Source organism: Ammospiza caudacuta, chromosome 18 (genome assembly GCF_027887145.1).
Source record: "Ammospiza caudacuta isolate bAmmCau1 chromosome 18, bAmmCau1.pri, whole genome shotgun sequence".
NCBI lineage: Eukaryota > Metazoa > Chordata > Aves > Passeriformes > Passerellidae > Ammospiza > Ammospiza caudacuta.
The window spans coordinates 13,345,385-13,364,326 of NC_080610.1; the positions used below are offsets into that span (position 1 = coordinate 13,345,385).

The window sequence follows — 18,942 nt, forward strand, 5'->3', positions numbered from 1 at the left end:
GTATGTGTGGCCATATGTATCTATGGTTCTGCATTTGCATATATATAAAATATATTTTTTAATATTTATATAAAAAATATATATGCATTTTTGTGTATTTTATGTGCCTATACTGTTATGCACTATATATAAAATGTAATATATGACAGAATTATATTTTATATAAAATTATATATATCAATATGTTATTATAGGTATATGATAGGTAATCTATATATATGATTTATAATATATTTATTAGTACATACTATATACATGTTGCATATATATTATTATATATTTATTAGATTTTATATATATATATCTCCCTATATTTTATCTATATAATAGATAAAATAGAGGCAATAATAGGCAACTGTATATGATAAATAATATCATGTAGGTGATAAGACTGAAGCATTTGGAGCTCAGCATGACAAGGTGACCACAGCTGCCTTGTGTTTAGGTGGGGACTTGTGAGGGTCCTTGTCATGTTCAGTCAACATTTACATCCCATCCCTTGTTACCCTCAGGCCCAATCACAATCAAACGTCAGAAAAGCCACCGTAAAACCCAGGGCTTTTCATCTCTGTGACTGCCAGGAGGCTGTAAAGCAGTTAACAGGAATGCCAAGTGGCTGTATCTCAGGTAAACACATTTATGAGGTATCCCAGTATTTATTTTAGTTACCAAACAGCCTCGTGGTGGCTGCAGCTTTCCGAGGCTGCACATGCCCAGCCTGCCTGGGCGGGTTCTGGGTTCATGGGCAGTGCCAGGCTCGTTGTGCAGTGCCCAGGGGGCTCTGGTGCTCCCCTGAGCTGCTCTGACCCTGCAGGTGCTGCTGGGTTTGGTCCCTGCTCTGCCCTGGCAGAGGCTCACACAGCCCTGGGTGGCTCTGTCACATCAAGTGACAATGACACAGCAGGGACAGGGCCAGCTCCCTGCTCAGTTTCGTTTCTCTCAAGGAAGTGCTTTCTGCAGTAGCTCAGGGTTTATTTATAGACAGTGATAAAGTTATATTTGCTGGGAGAGTGACATCACCCAGCCACTCACCATCCCATTTCACCCCGGAAATATTGATTAACCAAGAATGCAAACTTTTAAACTTTTACTGCCCTCAGTTCAGCCACAGTCCTACTTAAAGGATTTGTTAAATTTAAGGAATTGAAAAATAAAATTATGTGTGGCTAAAAGGAACTTGTTTACCCCCACTGCTGTCACACTGATTTACTTTAAACCATCCAGGCCAGGATAATCAAAAGTCTCAAAAAGTAGCAGCACAAATAAAAATAAGCTCTATAAACCACTTGAAATGTAATCTAAGTTAATTTTTGTACAAAAATTATTCTTATTGTCCAGTCTATTTTTTTTTCTTCAGTGCTATACTTTTTTGGAAAGTGTTTGCTAGTTGTAGCTGACAAAAAATATCAGAACGCCAAACTGTGTGTTTGCAGAGGTTTATTTTGAGATTCCATCAAGATATCCTGTTGTGCGGGATCCAATTTGCTAATGACTTTTAAATACCATTATTGTGGCTGTGGAGAGAGGAAGATGTTTGCTCCTGAGAGCAAAGTTTACTCAGTACCTGTAAGAGAAGCAGTGGAAAATAACCAAGTTGTGAAATAATCCACCAAGGTGAGTAAAGCAGTTTATTTTTTCTTGAAGCAGCTTTCAAGCCGTTATCTCAGCCCTCCTCCGGCTCCCTCAGTAGCCAAAGCTCCAGTGGGCACAGATTGGTTTGAGCACCAGCACATGAAGCAGCTCAGGAACAGCAGCACAGAGAGCAAAGCTGGCAAAACACAAGTGTCAGATCACTGGGGGCAAAAAGGGCGTTGAAATCAAGCTCACAAACAGAAAACAGGCTGGTGCAGCCTCTAGGAAGTCAGGTAAAGAAAGCAGACCACAAAACTTCTGCTAAAGTATGTTTTTAAGAGCCCTCGAAGCCACAAAAAGCAGTCTGTTGCAAGAAAAGTTATTTTTCTGCTGTGCCCAACCAGGCATGAATTAGATGAGTTTGGGCAGCAGAGTCTTTAGGGATGGTATTTCCTGAATGACCCGCTCTGAAAAATGACTGGGGTAACCCAGAAGCACCAGCTAATCAAATCATTTAACAAATGCTTCAAGGGTATGCAGGGTCAAATAAAACAAAAAAAAAAAAAAAAACAAAGCTGGTCTGGATTCCCTTCATGCCTTGTGAGACAACACGCCCCAGGCCAAAAGGCATTTCCAGCATTTTGTGCTCAGCCAGGTGGGCTCATTCCATGCTGAGAATTTTGTCACCTCCCTCCTCTGTGACTGGCTCCCTCCAGGACTAACAAACCCCTCAGAAATTAGCCCAGCCCCAGCAGTGGTTGCTGGAATAATTTGCAGTTTTAAGTGCACGTAGCAAGGTGTGGGATTATGTGGTGAGAAGGAAACATTTTTAGCTTTGAAGGAAAAAATAATTCCTACTCATCACCTACAGGAGTGCAGAAAAAGCACCTTTGAGCAGTTTGGAAATAATAAGCAGTGATTAAAAAGCAGCTTTTAGCTTACAGCAGGATCCAGGGTGTGCACTGGCACATCTCCAGCCTCAGCACCTGGGTTTGTGCTGCAGGTAGGGGACAATGGAGAGTGAGAGCAGAGGCTGCCCAGGGACAGCCTCAGCAGGGCACCTCCAAAACTCCAGTGGAGACCCAGAATCCCTCAAAAACCCTCAAGCAGCACACCCAGCTCCTGGTGACCACATCTCAGAGAGGTGAAGAGGCAAAGCTGTAAAATAATTAATGTACAACCCGAGGGGACTCAAATTACAGGAGCAAGGGCAAGGGAAGGACGTGCAGCCTCCTCCAGGGAAGGGACAAGCCAAGGCCACACAGACACTGCAGTGTCCCCAGCAGGACACATTTTACTGTGGCATTTTGCTTTTTTAACACCCAGTGGCACCTGAGTGCCCTCCCTGGCAAGGTGTGACCCTGGCAGGTGGCAGCTCCTGTGCACTGGGAACAATCCCAGCCAGAACAATCCCTGGGAACCCCAACCTCAGGGCTGGAACAGGCACGGCTGGAGCCCCACAGCTCTGCCAGCCACAAACCAGAGCAGATTCTTGAGCTCAAGAGCTGCAGGTTTTACATAACACCTTCCCCTGCCCTCGCCCACCTGCACTGAGTCAGCACGGCAGCTTCCCCTCATCTGCACTCTCCCTTTCCTGCAGAAGGTTATCCAAGCTCTGCAGCCACCACAAAGGGAAGGGATCAAGAGACAATTAAAATAGGGAATTTCTTCCGTGATCAGTTATTCTGATTTCTGTTTTGCATCACTACTGAAGTGACAGATCTCACAGAAAATTACATCAGGTCTTTTCTGCCCTCTGACTCATATTCCTAAATAACTCTGGTTGACTCATTTCTCCTAACTTGGCTGATATCTAAGATTTTCCTCTCCTAAAAAAAAAAATTATCCCTTCAGCCTTTCCAGGGGATTCTGAACATTCCCACTAGCTAATTGCAGGAAATTAGAAGAAAAGCAAAGGGATTTTACCTGACAGACAGCCCACCTCCCTCACTGCCCTGATTTACAACATGTGAAATCTGCTGTGAGCAAACCCATCCTGTGTCAGCTCCACACAAAATGGACTCGTTGTATCCAGTCACTAAAAACACAGCCAACAGATTCACCATGAATAATTAAAGCATTCTGCAGTTTTATGTTCTACATCCACCTAAAACTGTGTTTATGTTGCTACAGAAGAAACCCCATTAGGGTTGAAAATCATGAATAGAATTGCTGAAGGGAGCCACAAGGGGACAGGACACCAAGAGATATGCTATTTTATTTAAAATCAGAACACAGTAGATAACAGAAAGACTTATTATGCAAACAACTCCACTGTATGTTCACAACTTGCTCAGCATACAAAGCTGCCCCTTGCTGAGGCAGTCCAGGGTCACACAGAGGAACTGTTCAGGCACAGGACAACTCTGCCCCCTCTGAGCTCCACGGGCAGCTCCAGGGGAGGGCACAGGAACTGCTGCTCTGAGCTCTGCATCTCCACAGGAATTGCTGCTCTGAGCTCTGCATCTCCACAGGAATTGCTGCTCTGAGCTCTGCATCTCCGAGTGATTCCAGTTTGGAGGGCAGAGCAGTCCCAGGAGAGCTGGAGGCAGTGGAGGCTGTGGAGGTTGGGGACGGTGACCTCGAGCAGCCCAGGTCCCCCCCAGGGCAGCTCCTGCTCCCTCCAGGGGCACCGAGGTGACCTGCCTGCTCAGCTGTGCTGGAACAAAGCTCTCCCCCGGTTTTAGGAGCGGCCCTGAGGGCAGGGAGACCCCTGGAGTCAGGACTGCAGTCCAGGTCCAAGTCCTAGCTCAGAACTGCACACAGAGACTGGCACCAACAACGCTGCCCAAAGAGAGCATTCCCAATGCTACCAACACTCTGAAGCCGTGTTACACCTTGTAGTTAAAGGATTTTTCTCCACTCCAATTGCTTTGGGGAAGTTTATGCTATTTGTAGCAGACATCAAAAATCCTTTATATATATATATATATATACTTTTTTTTTTTTTTGGCAAGCATCGTGAGCCACCCCCTCTCAAGTCTCAGCTTGCCTATGGCATTTTAATCTCACTATCTTATAAACAGTGCAAATTAGTACAATTCTAAACATCCTAGCCAGAGCAGAATTAATTTATTAGCTATAACAGAACAGGAGAAGCTGTTGAAGGGCAACAGGTTGAAAGCACTGACACAGCTCTTGCCAGGTTAGTGTTTCATCAAGTTTGTTGCTGAAAGGATTGAACAGCTTTCCACAGTCATTCTCCTTTACCCTTGAACACCACCAGCAGTCAAGTAAATATTTACAGTTTGTGCGCACACACACACACAGAATTAATGGCAAAACGTTTTCCATGAGCAGCTGGACTTCAGTTATGAGCTTGCAATAACTGAAACATCACATTAGTTACATCAGCTATGTTCAAACTTACCATCAGTGAAGGCAACTAGAAGCTTACAAAGAGCAGAAAGAGCTGTTTTTTCTGAAGTATGAGGGTCAGTTTTTGTAAAAGTCAGTGCTCTCAAGAGCCCTTCCATTAGAGTTAAGCAATGGCCATTGAAATGATAAAAATGCTAATATCCTAGAATTACAATCACAAGTAGTGATCCTAAGGCACATCAGCCACATGCATATGCAATAATGCATTGTTTTGCTCCCAGACAAAAAAATTGCATTAGCTTTGTCTGTATTTAGTGTGCACAAGAGGTTGTTTTTAGATAAAGTATCCCTGAAAGGTCATTGTTATCACAAAAGTTACCAAAAGACAGAAGATTTAACAAGTAGTAAAAATATTTCTGGACTACTAATACCAATAAAGTCTGATACATAAAATGCAGTGCAAATTCACCATACACTTATCCATCACCCCCATCACTTCTGAGGACTTCCAACCCTCAGAAAAAAAAGTTGGCACCTGATAAGTGTAAAATATACCTGGTTGTTTTTATGAAATCTCAGTAGAACTGAATTGGGAGTGTTTTAGAGTTTTGTGTAGCAGGCTCAAAGTATGAATTTCTGCACCCTGGTAGCCCCCACCCACTTTAATTCTTTCTAGGACACATTTCTACACAGACTCATGTTTAGCATCCAGATAGAACAGCTGCCACCCAAATACCAGCACTAACAGCACAGCAAAGTTACTTAGAAACGAGTCATAATTAACCATGCTTATACAAAGCTTCAGTGAGAAAATAATACCAAGAAAAGATATCACACTATTAAAAAAAACCAAAAACAACCACATCCTGTACCATCACTAGATTACAGAAAAAACACACTTTGCAAACAAATCCAATGCACATTGCTTCACAAAATCCCCCATCTATAAAAACTTGCCAGACTTCCACTGGGGAATTGGTTCAGATGCCAGTAACACTGCCCAACCTCCTGCCTTTGGCTGCACAAGGCAGAACAAGCCAAATGACCACGTTCATATTTTCAGAATTGAGAGCTTCCTGTTATGAGCTTAATTTCAGATTAGTATTTGCTCAGCACCACACTCCAGAGGAAATGATTAAGGGACAATCCAGGTCTTACATAAAGAAAAAAAAAATAGATTTTCTGTTCTGACTGATGTTTGTAGTACAAACTCCCAAACAATGCAGTGCATTCCAGCACAATGATACCAAAATAACTGAAATAACCAGGGGCTTTGACAGATTGGTAACAAACTCACAGACACATTCTGTGCAAACAACAGGGGTTAAAAGCTGCCTCCCCCAGTGCTGGATTAAAACACCAGCATGTGTCTGCACCTCAGGCTTCAAGAGTCACATCAGGAGTGAAATCTGAGCTGCCCTAAAAAGCCTCTCCCATCCAGAGGCAGAAGTTAAGAACAGATTCTGTAGGATGCAAACAGCCACCATGGACTTCAAAAGGCTTTTCTTTTTTGCCTAGTTGCAGAGAAACATCAACTGCAAGTTCCAGATAGATACACATGCCCCAAACTGCAAAACTGAACGAAATGGGAAAGTTAAGAGTAGTTCTGCCAAGTGAGAGACAGAGTTAAGGGATAAAATGAAACTGTGGAAATTCAAGTGGGCAATTACATGTGAAAATCCAGTATTTGATTAAGAAAATACCCTGCCTAGATTCCTGGAATCACATGGTAGCAAAAGCTAAGCACCTGTGTAAAAAAAATCATTTCAGTATCCAAGGTGTGGAAAAGGAGAGAAAAACCAACCATTAGAAAGAGTCTTAATAGGCAAGGAAATAAAACTGCCTGGTAAAGTGTCTATAAAACCCTAAACTGGCTCTACAAACAGTTTAGTTTCATTTCAAGGGACCAGGACTTTGAGGGTACTGAGCTCTTTAGGAGTGGGAGTAGTGCCTGCTTTGATTACACACTGTCTAAGGTAACAACTGAAATGCAGAAATGAAACTCCTGTCCTTTTCCCTGTCTAAACCCCCCAAGGTGTTGTGACAGGAGCTCCAGCTCAGTGAGCTCTGAAAGCCCCGGGGCCTGGGTGAGGAGGATGCTGGGGGCTCCTGTGCACAGCCCTGCCCAGCAGTCAGGGATGAGATATGGCTGCAACCATCCCAACAAGTCACAGAATTCCTCAGAGGGACAACCAGCTCCCCCCCGAGCCACACATCCCTCCAGCTGCCAGGGGATACAGCAGAACACAGGAGGATGCTGATCTACCATCACTGAGGAATTCAGAGCGTGGCTCTGTTTGTAACTCAGCAAATCCACTGCCAGCACCTTCCCAACTCGATGGATTTACAGAATTTAGCCCTCGTCACCTTCCTGGGAAAACCTTGTCACCACTGACCTTTGCAAACAAACATCACATATAGCAAAGCAATTGCAAACCTCTGTGCCACAGCTCGGCCTTTGTGCTCCATTGTGCAAAGAACAGAGGCTCCCATTGCCCACGGCAAGTCTCTGATGGGGGAAAAGGAAATATAAGCACCAATACCAGAGTCAGGCGCACCCAAACATTTACTGGAGGATGAAGCCAGGATGTGGAGGAAGGCGAGGCGGTCTCTGGGGCAGCGGTGGAGGATAGGGTGGCACAAACTGGGCCGGGCACCCCGGCGGGGGCAGCTGGCTCGGGGGCTGGGCGGCCCCGGGCCGCGGCGGGAGGGGCGGGTACGGAGCCGGTGCCGGTGCCGGGCCCGCGGGGAAGCGTCCGGAGGGCGGCGGGGGCGGGATCCGCCGCGGCACCACCGACGGAGGGGGGCTCGCATCCCGGTAGGGGTCCCCGGGGGCTGCGGAGGGCTCGGCCGCCCTCGGCTGCGCCGGAGGCTGAGCCTGAGCGAGTCTCTGTCCCTTCAGCACCATCTCCTGCAGCTTCTCGATCTTCACCCGGCGCAGGTGAGCCAGCTTCCTCTTGCTCTGGTACTCGTCGATGAAGGAATCCAGCGGGATTTCACCGTCAAGGAACCTTTCTGCCATATTCTGTCAAATACAGAACATTCTCTTAGGAAACAGCCTACTGCAACAGAATCTAAATGGCTCACATCCCAAAATAGCAGCATTTTGCCTGTGATTTTCCAGCTGGCATATGGAAGATGACTGGCATACTGAAGGATTCTGGGCAGAACTTTGAGTTACTTATTACTCAGAAGCACTGAGAGTTAAATATCACTTTTGCATAAATTTATACTGAAGTAACAGCAATAAAAACATCTGAATCTCGCTCTGAGCGTTCCCCTGATCACCAGAGATGGGAACAAACCAGGTCCAGCAGCTTCCCAGATTGCCAGCTAAGCTGAATTACAGCTCAGTGCTGCCTGAACACCAGCAGAAACTCTGTGAGACTCAGCACAGAGATTATTGCTAAGTCAGGCTCAAGACTCACCCTTACCTGTGGCTTTGGCTAAATGATGTTTAATAACTGAGAGCTGAACAAACATAAACTCACTAAATTCAGCTTGTCCTGGGAATGTCTTTTTACAATCACAACTCAAGGCTTTAATAAGCACATTTTTTCCTCCTGATTAATTACAGAAAATGCCTGCATGCAAATCTGCAAACAAATCCAAACACTCCCGTTATTCTGAAGTCACACCACGCTTCAGGCACTTGTGTGTCAGCAAGTGGTGACCCCTGGCACTGCACAGACACACTGAGACCACAATGGGATGTTTCACCAGCAGCACTGCAGGAAAAGCAGCACAGGCACAGGTTGGTTTTTTTATTAGGCCACTAACTGACATTTATTATGAAGTAATACATGTACCAGGCAAACCCCATTGAAAAAAAGATCCCACATTTTTAAACTCTACAGGTCTGAAGGCAAAGTCAAGGAACTGAGAGGGTTTGCCTAAAAAGGAGCACTTTCTGTCTTGAACTTCAAAGATGTTAAGAGTAGAAAATTACTCAGATAAAAAAGAAATAAAATTGCTGGAATCCAATAGCTGCTCCCTGAGGTTCAGAGCAGAGACAAGTCCTTATTCTCTAATCTGTCACACGCTCAGCCCAGCACTGGAAGGTTCTGGCCATGGGGGCAGTGGCAGAATTGGGGAGTTCTGTCATTACCTCCGTGTCTTCCTCAATCTTGGCCCCCTCAGTCTGCAGCAGGGCCAGCAGGGTCTCCAGGGAAGCATTGCTGGATTGTCTGTCTGCAAAGGCACAGCAAGGACACACAGTGACAGCAGGCTCTGGGTGACCTGGAACTACACAGCAACCTCCAGGGCACACCTGCACCACCAGAGGCTCTGCAGCTCCACACAGGGTCAGGCACAGTCAGAAATATGTTAACAACTCAGGAATATTGTCAGCGTGCTAACAGCTGAAATTTAATCCCAATTATATATTTATAATAATGAAAATACTTCAGCAAGTGCAGTATCAGATGCACAATATAATTCAGTATGAAACTTAAATATAATATTCCATTTGATTTATAAATAATCCCTAAAACTCCAAGTGTTCTGCTCTTTAGCAAGGTAACTGAAGTTGATAATTTAAAGAGTAGGTCAAGAACAGGTAGGTAACAGGAACAATCCACAGTATCTGTTACTGGGTGTGACAGTCACTTAATAAATCATCAGAAGTGTGATCTATTTCAGCACTATAAAGACTGACATTTCACTTTGTACCCTAATTCACACAGCTAAAAATGAGACACCAAAAACCAAACAACAAACAGGCAACAGATTTACATCACTTAAAAAACAGCAAATCATAATTGTCAGCAGCCACTGTTACCTAGTTTTGTTTTCTTTATCTGGTATGCCTCAAAAAGAACTTGCAGCTCCTGATATTTCTCAGTTAAATTTGATTTCAGAGACTCCAACTTTGGCTGGTACAGGAGATTTCCCTCTGCCAGGCTGCGGTTGCTGGCAAGAGTCATGTCCTTGCTGTGCTGAACATTTTGGGCCTGGATATAAAATAAAAACAAAACAAAAAGTGTGTGAAATGACAGTGACATTATTAAGCAAGACAAAATGAGACTCTGAAAAGTTTTAAACAAACAACAGAAGTATGTAAGAATTAGTGCTGTGGTATTGGGCCTGCAACTGATGAACAAATGATGAAAATTGACAGATAAAGCAACAGCTCTTGAAAAAATCTGAATTCCAGCAGTGAGATACAATGGATGCAGAAGAATCTCATCCCTTATCTTGTTAATGTGTAAAAAATAAAGATTGCATGGTGACTGCTCCTTCTCCAGAATATTCTTCCCCAACTGTGTTACACCAATCCTGGATTAATGCCAAAACCTTCATTTTTTCAGTTTAATCCTTCTGCTCAACAGTTCCCAGCCTAAAGAAAAAATGACAATTCTCACACACCCAAGATTCAGCCAGATTCCAGCCTGCTCACACTCACACATGCACATGAGAGCCTCAGGAGCTCTGGGAGAGCTGAGTGTTTGGAGAAGTGTTTGGAGAAGTCTGCCCTGGGTGTCACATCAGATTCACTTAAATATTCAGACATCAAAAGGGAAAAAAACAACCAACCAACCAACCAAGGGATTTGATTCCGGATTCTCAGGCTGGATCAACAAGAGGAATATTCCTCCCAGGGCACCACTGACTGAGTCTATTGAGCTGCCTCCAAACCCACAGAATTTTGGCACATTTTTGTCACCTCCCCCATGCAGGGTCCCTCCAGCCCAGGCTCTCCCTGGCAGCTGCAGCTGCTCCCATTGCAGCAAACGGCAGCACAGACCCTCTCCTGCCACACCCCGCAGACGGGAAAAGGAGAAACCCAAACGAGCTGTTCAATATCCCCAGAAAAGGTCAGCATCAAATTCAGGTGTTTTTCCAGGCACAGCCACTGTCACTTTAATTTCCTGAATTCAAAACTCAGCGTTACTTAAACACTTGTCCCAGATATTGCTCTTCAAAAGCCAAAGTTTCACTCTCACCCTGCTCTTGCCAAATCACTTAAAAACCCAACAACAACCACCAAGGATAATGCAGAGTCCTAAATTCTCATCCATCCCAATTCTACTCCAAACTGTGAAATTCAGGAATTACACTTTCAATATTGTTTTCACTCCTCAAGCCTAAAGAAGCATCCAGCCCTATGCTTGTGTTCAATGTGGATCCTTTCAAAGAATAAAAAGAAAGTTCCCTTCTTACCTTTGAATCTAATGCAAAATAATTTAAATTAAACTGGTTTCCATTTGTTTATTCTCATATAATCTGATCCAGTTAGGACTGTTGCTTTCAGAAAGCTGAAGTCTCCCTGTTTTACATTTTTTAAAAAAGAATTATTAAGGGTTTAACAGCTGAATTAGTGGCACCCAACTCTTACCAAGCCCCTGCCATCCCCAGCAGCCCTGTCACTGGCTGCCTCCTGAACTGCCAGCCAAGGAAAACTGTGCAGAAATACTGATGGGTTCTGGTGCCTCTTTCACCATTTTAATGAGCTCACTCCTTCCTCACAGCAAATTCAGAATTTGCACTGCTTGGGAGGCTGAAATTCCCCTGTCAGTCAGGAGGGAGCAGTTTAGTGACAGAACTGATCTCTCCTTTAGGATGAAGAAGATGCACATTTACTCAGGGCAGAGAAAAGCCAGTGGACACAAACCTGTAAGCCTTTCAAGAGCACAAATACCAGGAAAATGAAGCTTTTACTAGAATCATTTATAGCAAAGAGGAGGAGGTAGAAATCCAAATAAACAGAGTAAGAAAAAGCTTCCTAAAGTCAGATGAGACTTCTGTGATGTTGATCCTGCCTCAAGTGTCAGAATATTTCTCAACAGGACCAGGAGGGAGGAAGAAGCAGCAAATTCCTAACCTTTCATAATGATCTGCTGAAAAACTTTACTTTTAAATCATTTCAAATGTGTGGAGATGAGTAAATACCACTATGACATGATGCATCTGACTTGTGAAAATAAGAAAAATGTGATTAATATGACCTGCCTGCCTCTAAGGCAGAGTGACTAATCATTATAGACTAGACAAAGCTCTAGCAAAAGTCTTAAAAATATTTGTTGTAAACTGATTAAGGTATTTGTAATTGTACTTTAAGTTATAGTGCTTGAAATTACACAGGACTTAACGACTAAACTGTCTCCACATTAGAACATTTCTGAGAAGGAAATATTTTTTCTAACAGAAGTTGATCAAGAATGGTAATTGACACTTAATGATGAATTAAAATGTCACTCCTGAAGCCTCCACTTCCAGCACTGGTCCGTGACAAATTTCTTTTAACAATGCACCCTTGGAGAGATGAGAAACTTGAATCTCACCCAAAACCATGAGAAGAACCAGTTCCTCAGATACAAAGCAAACTTGGGAATGATTTAGTTTAATGAAGCTTAAGGAGGAGCTGGTGAAGACCCATCCACTCGTTTCAGGACACTGAAATATTTCATGTCACGGAGAGAATTTTGAAGCCTGTGAGTTCTATTTCACAAACAGAACAGATACAATCCCAGAGCAATGCAACCTGAATACAGCCACAATCTGTAAACCAGAATAATCTCTTCAATGATGTTAGGGTCTGTGTAAAAACCTGACAGCAACTGTTCCACTACAAATGGAAGTTAATTCAAGGAATCAGAAAGCAAACACTGTAAAGTTTGCCTAAAAATGAGTAATTTAACACTACAAAAAAAACCAACCAGCTGCAAAATCACCCAGGCTGGAAGGCCCAGTCCAGCATGAGCAGTCTATTAAGGTTATCAGTGCAGCACAAAGCAAGCTTTCAGCATCCATTCACAGCTCCCCACAGGGCCAAGACAAAGGCTGAGGAAGGAATAAATCCAACAAAAGGTGTTTTGTTACCACGTGGGACAAAAATGTGCATTAGCAGGGAACTGCTCCTGCACTGCTTGTTCACCTGCCCAGTGCAAGTGTCAGAATAAAGTTATTTAGAGATAAAAGTCAGGAGCATGGGAGTCCAGCACAATTCCTAACAGGACTCTTGAGGTCATGAGCACTTCAACAGGCAGGAAATGTTAATCTGAAACCAGATGAAAATAGCAGTCAGAATCAGGAGACACAGTGAGGCAGGACAATATTAAGGAGAAAAGGAGAATATATGAACTTTTTCTTTTTTTTTTTTTCCTAACTGCTAAGCTCTCACTATGAATTCTGAATGGGACAAATGGGGCAGCCACACTGAGCTGCTTACAAGGGGATTTTCATGGAACAAGGATTGCTCACTCCTGAGCACAGCACTCAACACCAAACTGTGCTGCAAGGGAATGAAGCCATGGACACACACAGGTTATTAAAAACACAAGTCAGGGTTTATGCAGCACTGCAAAACTTCAGCTGCTTAAAAAATGAATTTCTTTAATGGACATAATTTGAATAATTTTACTCAAGGATTTATTTAACGAGCATTTCCAAGAGCAGGCAGCAGCAACTGCTTTGGGAATTTAGAGTCTACTACTTTTATGAACTGCAGTTTTGTTTCATCCCACTTTTAAAAAGGGAAACAAAAAAAAAAAAAAAGAAGCTGGATAAAATTAAACCAGAACTAGTACTAGCTTAGCAACACTCATTCTATAAATGTTGATCCCTTACTCCAAAAGAATGGTTTACAGCAAGAGTTATTTGTGTAAAACGTCACCCAAAGCTCATTCCCAGAGGGGCTGAGCAATCCTGGCTGCCCACAAAGCCCATCAGGAGCTGCTCTAATTATCAGCTTGCTCTGGCCAGCCCCACCGAGAGGAGTCTCTGGGTACCTTCGAGAAAAAGTCTCTTAAGGAGCTATAAATAAAGAGCAGCTCTGTTTTAATTCCTTTATACACAGGACACATCCGGGGCAGTTTTAGATTTCTCCAGCCTCTGTCATTGCCACATTCTCTTTCACTTACACAGACTTGTAAATTAAGAAGAAAATGTGCAGTCCCACTGTGGATGTATAAAGATGCACATTTGGAGTGTCAAATGAACCCCTGAAACAGGAGCTGGCAGGTGCAGAGTAGGAGAAGAGACTTCTTTTACAGAAGATTTAGGAGTGCTTTTCATCAAGGGCTGGTGAATAATAATACACCCCCTAACAACATCTGTTCTGTAATAAATATTAAAACATACTGCAAAGTAATTAGATTGGCTAAATTTAGCTCTTCTGATTACTTGAAAATGACAAAATGAAGCTTAGAAGGTAAGCTGCAGTTCCTAGACATTTCTTGCAGAGGGAAGACACTGAGCACTGCAATTTGCACTCCCCACGCACAGACAGGTCACTCATTTGGTGCTCAGCTAGAAGAGAAAAATCTGTACTTGTCACCAAGTCTAATTCCTAACTTTGCAACTAAATTTCATGTTTGGCCAACAAGAACATGACCACTTGCACAATGTGGTTTTAGGACAGGAGGAGGAATCCAAGAAATCTGGGCATGAATGCACAGAGTTGAACTTGGACTTTCTGCCCTGCAGGATCTGTTCAATCAGCTTTTGAGAAAAGGACTGTGCTCAAAAAATTCCTTCTGTGCTTGCCAGTGTACTCTGAAATGCTGGAATGAGAAGAAGGCAATACATTTCTGACTTCTTGATTTCACATAATTAAGGTATTGAAAAGCAAACAATTTTTGGCCATGGAACCTTAGCAGCCAGGAACACAAAACTGCACTGCTACAGAAATGATGCTCCAGGAGACAAAAAGAAAACTCACTTTCACAGGGAAATTCATCAAATCATCACCAGTGTCAGGTCACAAATTCTGTCAGGTCACAAATTCTCTCATCTGAGCTTTTTAGGGTTATCTCACTGAGACTGACTTTTATAAACAAATTACTTTTATGACCCTGCCACAGCAGGAGGTTGGAACTAAATGATCTTTCAGGTCCCCTCCATCCCAATCCTGTTTAATGAAGATGGATGCTGTGCATGCACTGAGAGATCAACCTGAGAGATGGCAAAAAAAGCCCTCCTCAGTTTGAGAAGGCTGGGAGCAGCAGACAAGCAGCTTCCTTCCTTTTTCTGGCAGACAAGAGTTGGCTGTTCAGGCTCAGACAGGAAAAGCAGCAGCTCAGCTCTGCTGCCACAGCGCCACACACCTGGGGACACTGCAGGACCTTGTGCCAGCACATCAGCCCCGGGCACACTCACACAGAGACACACACACCCACAAATCTGCTCAAGTGCCACACAGGACACATTCCCTCCAAGGCTGTCAGTGCCTATTTTTAGCTGTCAGCAAGAAAGCCGAGTGGTTTTTCCAAATCCTCCTGCTCCTCTGTGAACAAAACATTGGGGTTTGAGCTGGGTTTCCCTTGCAACAAGGAGAACAAAGGGGGTTTTTTTTTCAATTGTGGATTAATCAGCTTTAACCAACTTTGCCACTGAAAATATAAATTATCTCAGAGAAGTGAGTTGAGAATCGAGATTTAATTGGAATGTCACAGTGAAATCAGGAATGCAAGGACTTTGGAACAACCCCAGAACCTGGACACACACGGACTGACAGCGCTGAGGTCACCGTGGTGCCTCCTCAACGCTCAGGATTTCCCTCTCTCCCTCTTCCTGCCACACGCTCCCAGTGAAAACCCAGGTCTCACATGCAACAAACAATTCAGTGAAGGCAAAAACAGGAGGAGGAAGGAATATTCAAGCATGGCCAATTCTCTCCAAGATGGGTAAACACGTTTCCAGCTGAACAGACTCCAGTAAAAGCCTCCACATCCAATAAAAGAGGATTACAGCAGCACAGCCCTGCTTCCACACAGCCCGAGCACCTCCAAACCTGGCCACACTTCCCAAACACCACAAAATAAATATTCCCTCGGGCCCACAGAATTCACTCTGCAATTTAAAAGGCTTAAGATGCCAACGAGAGAGGAAAACCTGAAGGTCAATATGGGCTGGCTGTGTACTGAGGAATGACTTTTTCTACTGAGGTCATGAGGTTTTCTGCCACTTCTGACCCACAGTCTAAAGTTCACACTGAGAAATAAATTATAATAAAGAGCCCATGTCCCTTGGCAGGGGTCAGTGGAAGCAGCAGCAGCCCCACCGTTCACATCCTCACCAAGTTAAGCCCATTACAACCTGCTGGGTTTCCTTAAATAGGTTTTGTTCAGCAGGGTGCTCCTGCCCCCAGCAAGCCAAGAGCTCTCTGCATGTTCTACTTTCCACAGCACCGCCTGCTCCTTCCAAGTTCTCAAAATGTAGGCTGGCACAAAAAGTTGTTATGGCTGCCCCACTCTCAGAAATCTATCGGCACAAAGTTCAAAATCTGAATTGCTGCATAATACAGCAAATAAATTCCCCAGGACACCTCATCAATACAACAAATAATACAGCAAATAAATTCCACAGGACACCTCATCAGCTCAGCCCCAGCCTTCAGTGGGCCTGTCCATGGGTAATACTCTGATAATTTGGCTCGAGGTGATCCAGAACAATTTCCTCAGAAGCACCAAAAGGGCCAGAATCTTAGTTTGAGAGAACACAATTACAATTGATTTTACTTTATAAACTTAAGCTTCTTTCTCAAGAACATGTTGCCACTGTTTCTCTTCTGCTGAGGCTTTTGTCCTCTAATTTAAGACAACAAAAAAACCCCAATAAATACAGGACCCAGAGAAGCAGAGTACATTTTTTTCTTTTCAAGTTTTCATACATATGGTTTCATCTTATTTACTCTTATCTGACAAAGAGTAAGATTCTTTCAGGGACATCTGTGGCCAAATAAACCCAGAACAGTCTCATACCTGAACTGTAACACCCAGCGTCCACTGGCACATAAAGAAACCAGTTAAAGACAAGCACAGCCAGAGGAAGAAAACAGGCTCCTGTTTTGTTTTAAGAATCCCAGATCCAAAAGCGGGACTTCGAGCCTGATGCACTGACAAAGACACTTCAAATAGGCAAAACAAGCAGCAGAGAAGGCTGACAGCCCTGGCTGCGCCCAGCATACCAACCGAGGCACACAGAAATCTCTTTCACGTTGTTTTCAATTCACCCTGGCAAAATCCTTCCCCACGGCCGAGGCACAGAACGAGCGCTGTGCGAACGGAAAAGCTGATCCCACCTCCGTGCCGTCACCGTCTCCTAATTCAGGGCTTGGATTCATTGAATTTCGCGTTTCCAGCCCGCCGAGCCCTCACCCCTCGCGGGCACCCAGCGGGCACGGATCCCCGCCGCGGCCGGCGAACAAAGGCCGGGAGGGCCGGGCCGGGACAGCGGGGCCGGGGGCGGCAGCGCAGGGGGAGCGAGGACGGGACCGGCAGCGCTCCCCGCAGCCCCGGGGGCTCCTCACGCACCGGCAGCTCCGCGGCGGGGCCGAGGCCGCCCGGCGGCTCCGGGCAGCGGCGAGTCCCGAACCCCCCGGCACCGAGCGGCACCGGGCACCCGGCGGGCTGAGGGGGGCGGCCCGAGGAGAGGCCGCGGCCGGGGAGCGCGAGGCAGCCCCTCACCTCTTCCATCTCGCGGGCCATGTCCTGGAGCTGCTCCTCGTCGTCCAGCAGCGCGCTGAGCTCCTGCAGGCTCAGCGCCTCCAGGCGCCGCGCGTCCAGCGCCATCCCGGCCCCGCCGCCGTTCCCGCCCCGGCCCCGCACCGGAAGTGCCGCCGCGCTCTCGCCCCGGCCCGGCGGGCACCGCCCTCAGCGCCCCCTGCCGGGGGGGGCGTGTCGGGGCGTACCACGGGGGCTGCGCGGCGGGAGGGGGGCGCTGCTGGACCGAACCAAAGGGGCCTGGGGAGGGGGGCCGCGGTGCCTGAGCGGGCCCGGGCTCAGGGGAGCACCTGTGAGGGGGCGGTGAAGCCCCTGTGAGGGGTCCGTGAGGGGAGCCCCTGTGAGTGGGTGAAGCCCCTGTGAGGGGTCCGTGAGGGGAGCCCCTGTGAGCGGGTGAAGCCCCTGTGAGGGGTCCGTGAGGGGAGCCCCTGTGAGCGGGTGAAGCCCCTGTGAGGGGGTGAAGCCCCTCCGTGGGCACAGCGCCGGGCAGAGCCCCGCACAGAGCGAGCTTTGTGCGCTGCGCTCACGTGAGGCGCTCGGAGTCCCGAGGGATCGGTCAGTGAGGTTGGAAAAGACCTCTGAGATCATCGAGTGCAGCTTGTGACCGATCACCTCCTTGTCCACCAGACCGCAGCCATGAGTGCCACGTCCAGTCGTTCCTTACACACCTCCAGGAGTGGGGACTCCTGGGCAGCTCTTTCCGATGTTTTATCACCTTTTCAGTTAACAAATTCCTCCTGGTGTCCAACCTGAGCCTCCCCTGGCGCAGCCTGGGGCCGTTCCCTCTCCTGTCCCTGTTCCCTGCGAGCACAGCCCAAACCCCAGGCTGTCCCCTCCTGTCAGGAGCTGTGCAGAGCCAAAGGGCCCCCTGAGCCTCCATTTCTCCAGGTCCAGGCCCTTTCCAGCTCCCTTAGCCCCTCCCGGGGCTCCAGCCCCTTCTCAGCTCCATTCCCTTCCCTGTACACGCTCAATTCATTCATGGAGGCCCCAGAAGTGGGCTCAGGACTCCAGGTGTGTCCCCAGAGATGTGACTTTGGGACACTCGGAGGTCCCTGGAATGGCTCAGACCATGCCCTGTGTCCTGCAGGACAGAGCTGGGCTCCCAGAGAGCCTTCCCAGCCCCACCAGCACACAGCTCCTGCCTGAAGTGCCACAGACACTCGTGGCCTCCTTTGTTTAAAATTCCCCAGCTGTAAATTCGGAAGGAAAATCAGTTAGATTTAACTTGCATTTCCTTACCCAGGTTGGGGCTTGGCTGGAGTAAATCTCAAAAGAGTGATTGCATTATTGTTCTCAAGACTAGGCTGAATACTTATTTAGGTTAAAAATAGCTAAAAATCATATCTGGCCAAGCTTTGGTGCTAGGCCATTTCATCCATCTTAAACCCTTTCTTCTTCAACAGTAAAGGTCAATAAATAATCTCCCAAAGATCTGTTTCATGGTAAATTTAAATACTTTTGAAATGCAATGTAGTAAAAACGACGTCAATTAAACCACCATATATTTTGTTATTCTGATTTTTATCAGTCATGTCACCAGCACTGGAGTCGGCAGTGTGTGGTAACCCTTAGGAGCAGCAGCTCCCCAATTACGGCTGCTGTTAGCAGA

General features: G+C 45.9%; 1 protein-coding gene across 1 annotated transcript; it reads right to left on the bottom strand.

Moving 5' to 3' along the window:
* Positions 1–3,810: 3,810 nt before the first annotated feature.
* On the bottom strand, positions 3,811–17,426 carry VPS37B (VPS37B subunit of ESCRT-I). Its single transcript, XM_058816687.1, has 4 exons — positions 17,298–17,426; positions 9,671–9,842; positions 8,999–9,081; positions 3,811–7,915 (listed from the first exon to the last, which is right to left on the bottom strand). Exons 1-4 carry the CDS (start codon positions 17,400–17,402, stop codon positions 7,457–7,459), a joined length of 819 nt encoding a protein of 272 aa, XP_058672670.1. The 5' UTR covers positions 17,403–17,426; the 3' UTR covers positions 3,811–7,456.
* Between the last annotated feature and the right edge of the window lie 1,516 nt (positions 17,427–18,942).

Bases quoted from the DNA above. Each gene is read 5' to 3' on its own strand.
- VPS37B (XM_058816687.1), bottom strand. From the start codon at position 17,402: ATGGCGCTGGACGCGCGGCGCCTGGAGGCGCTGAGCCTGCAGGAGCTC. The intron at 9,082-9,670 runs GTAACAGTGGCT...GTGCCTTTGCAG, and splicing joins GATAAAGAAAACAAAACTAG to ACAGACAATCCAGCAATGCT. The intron at 7,916-8,998 runs GTAATGACAGAA...TGTATTTGACAG, and splicing joins AGATTGAGGAAGACACGGAG to AATATGGCAGAAAGGTTCCT.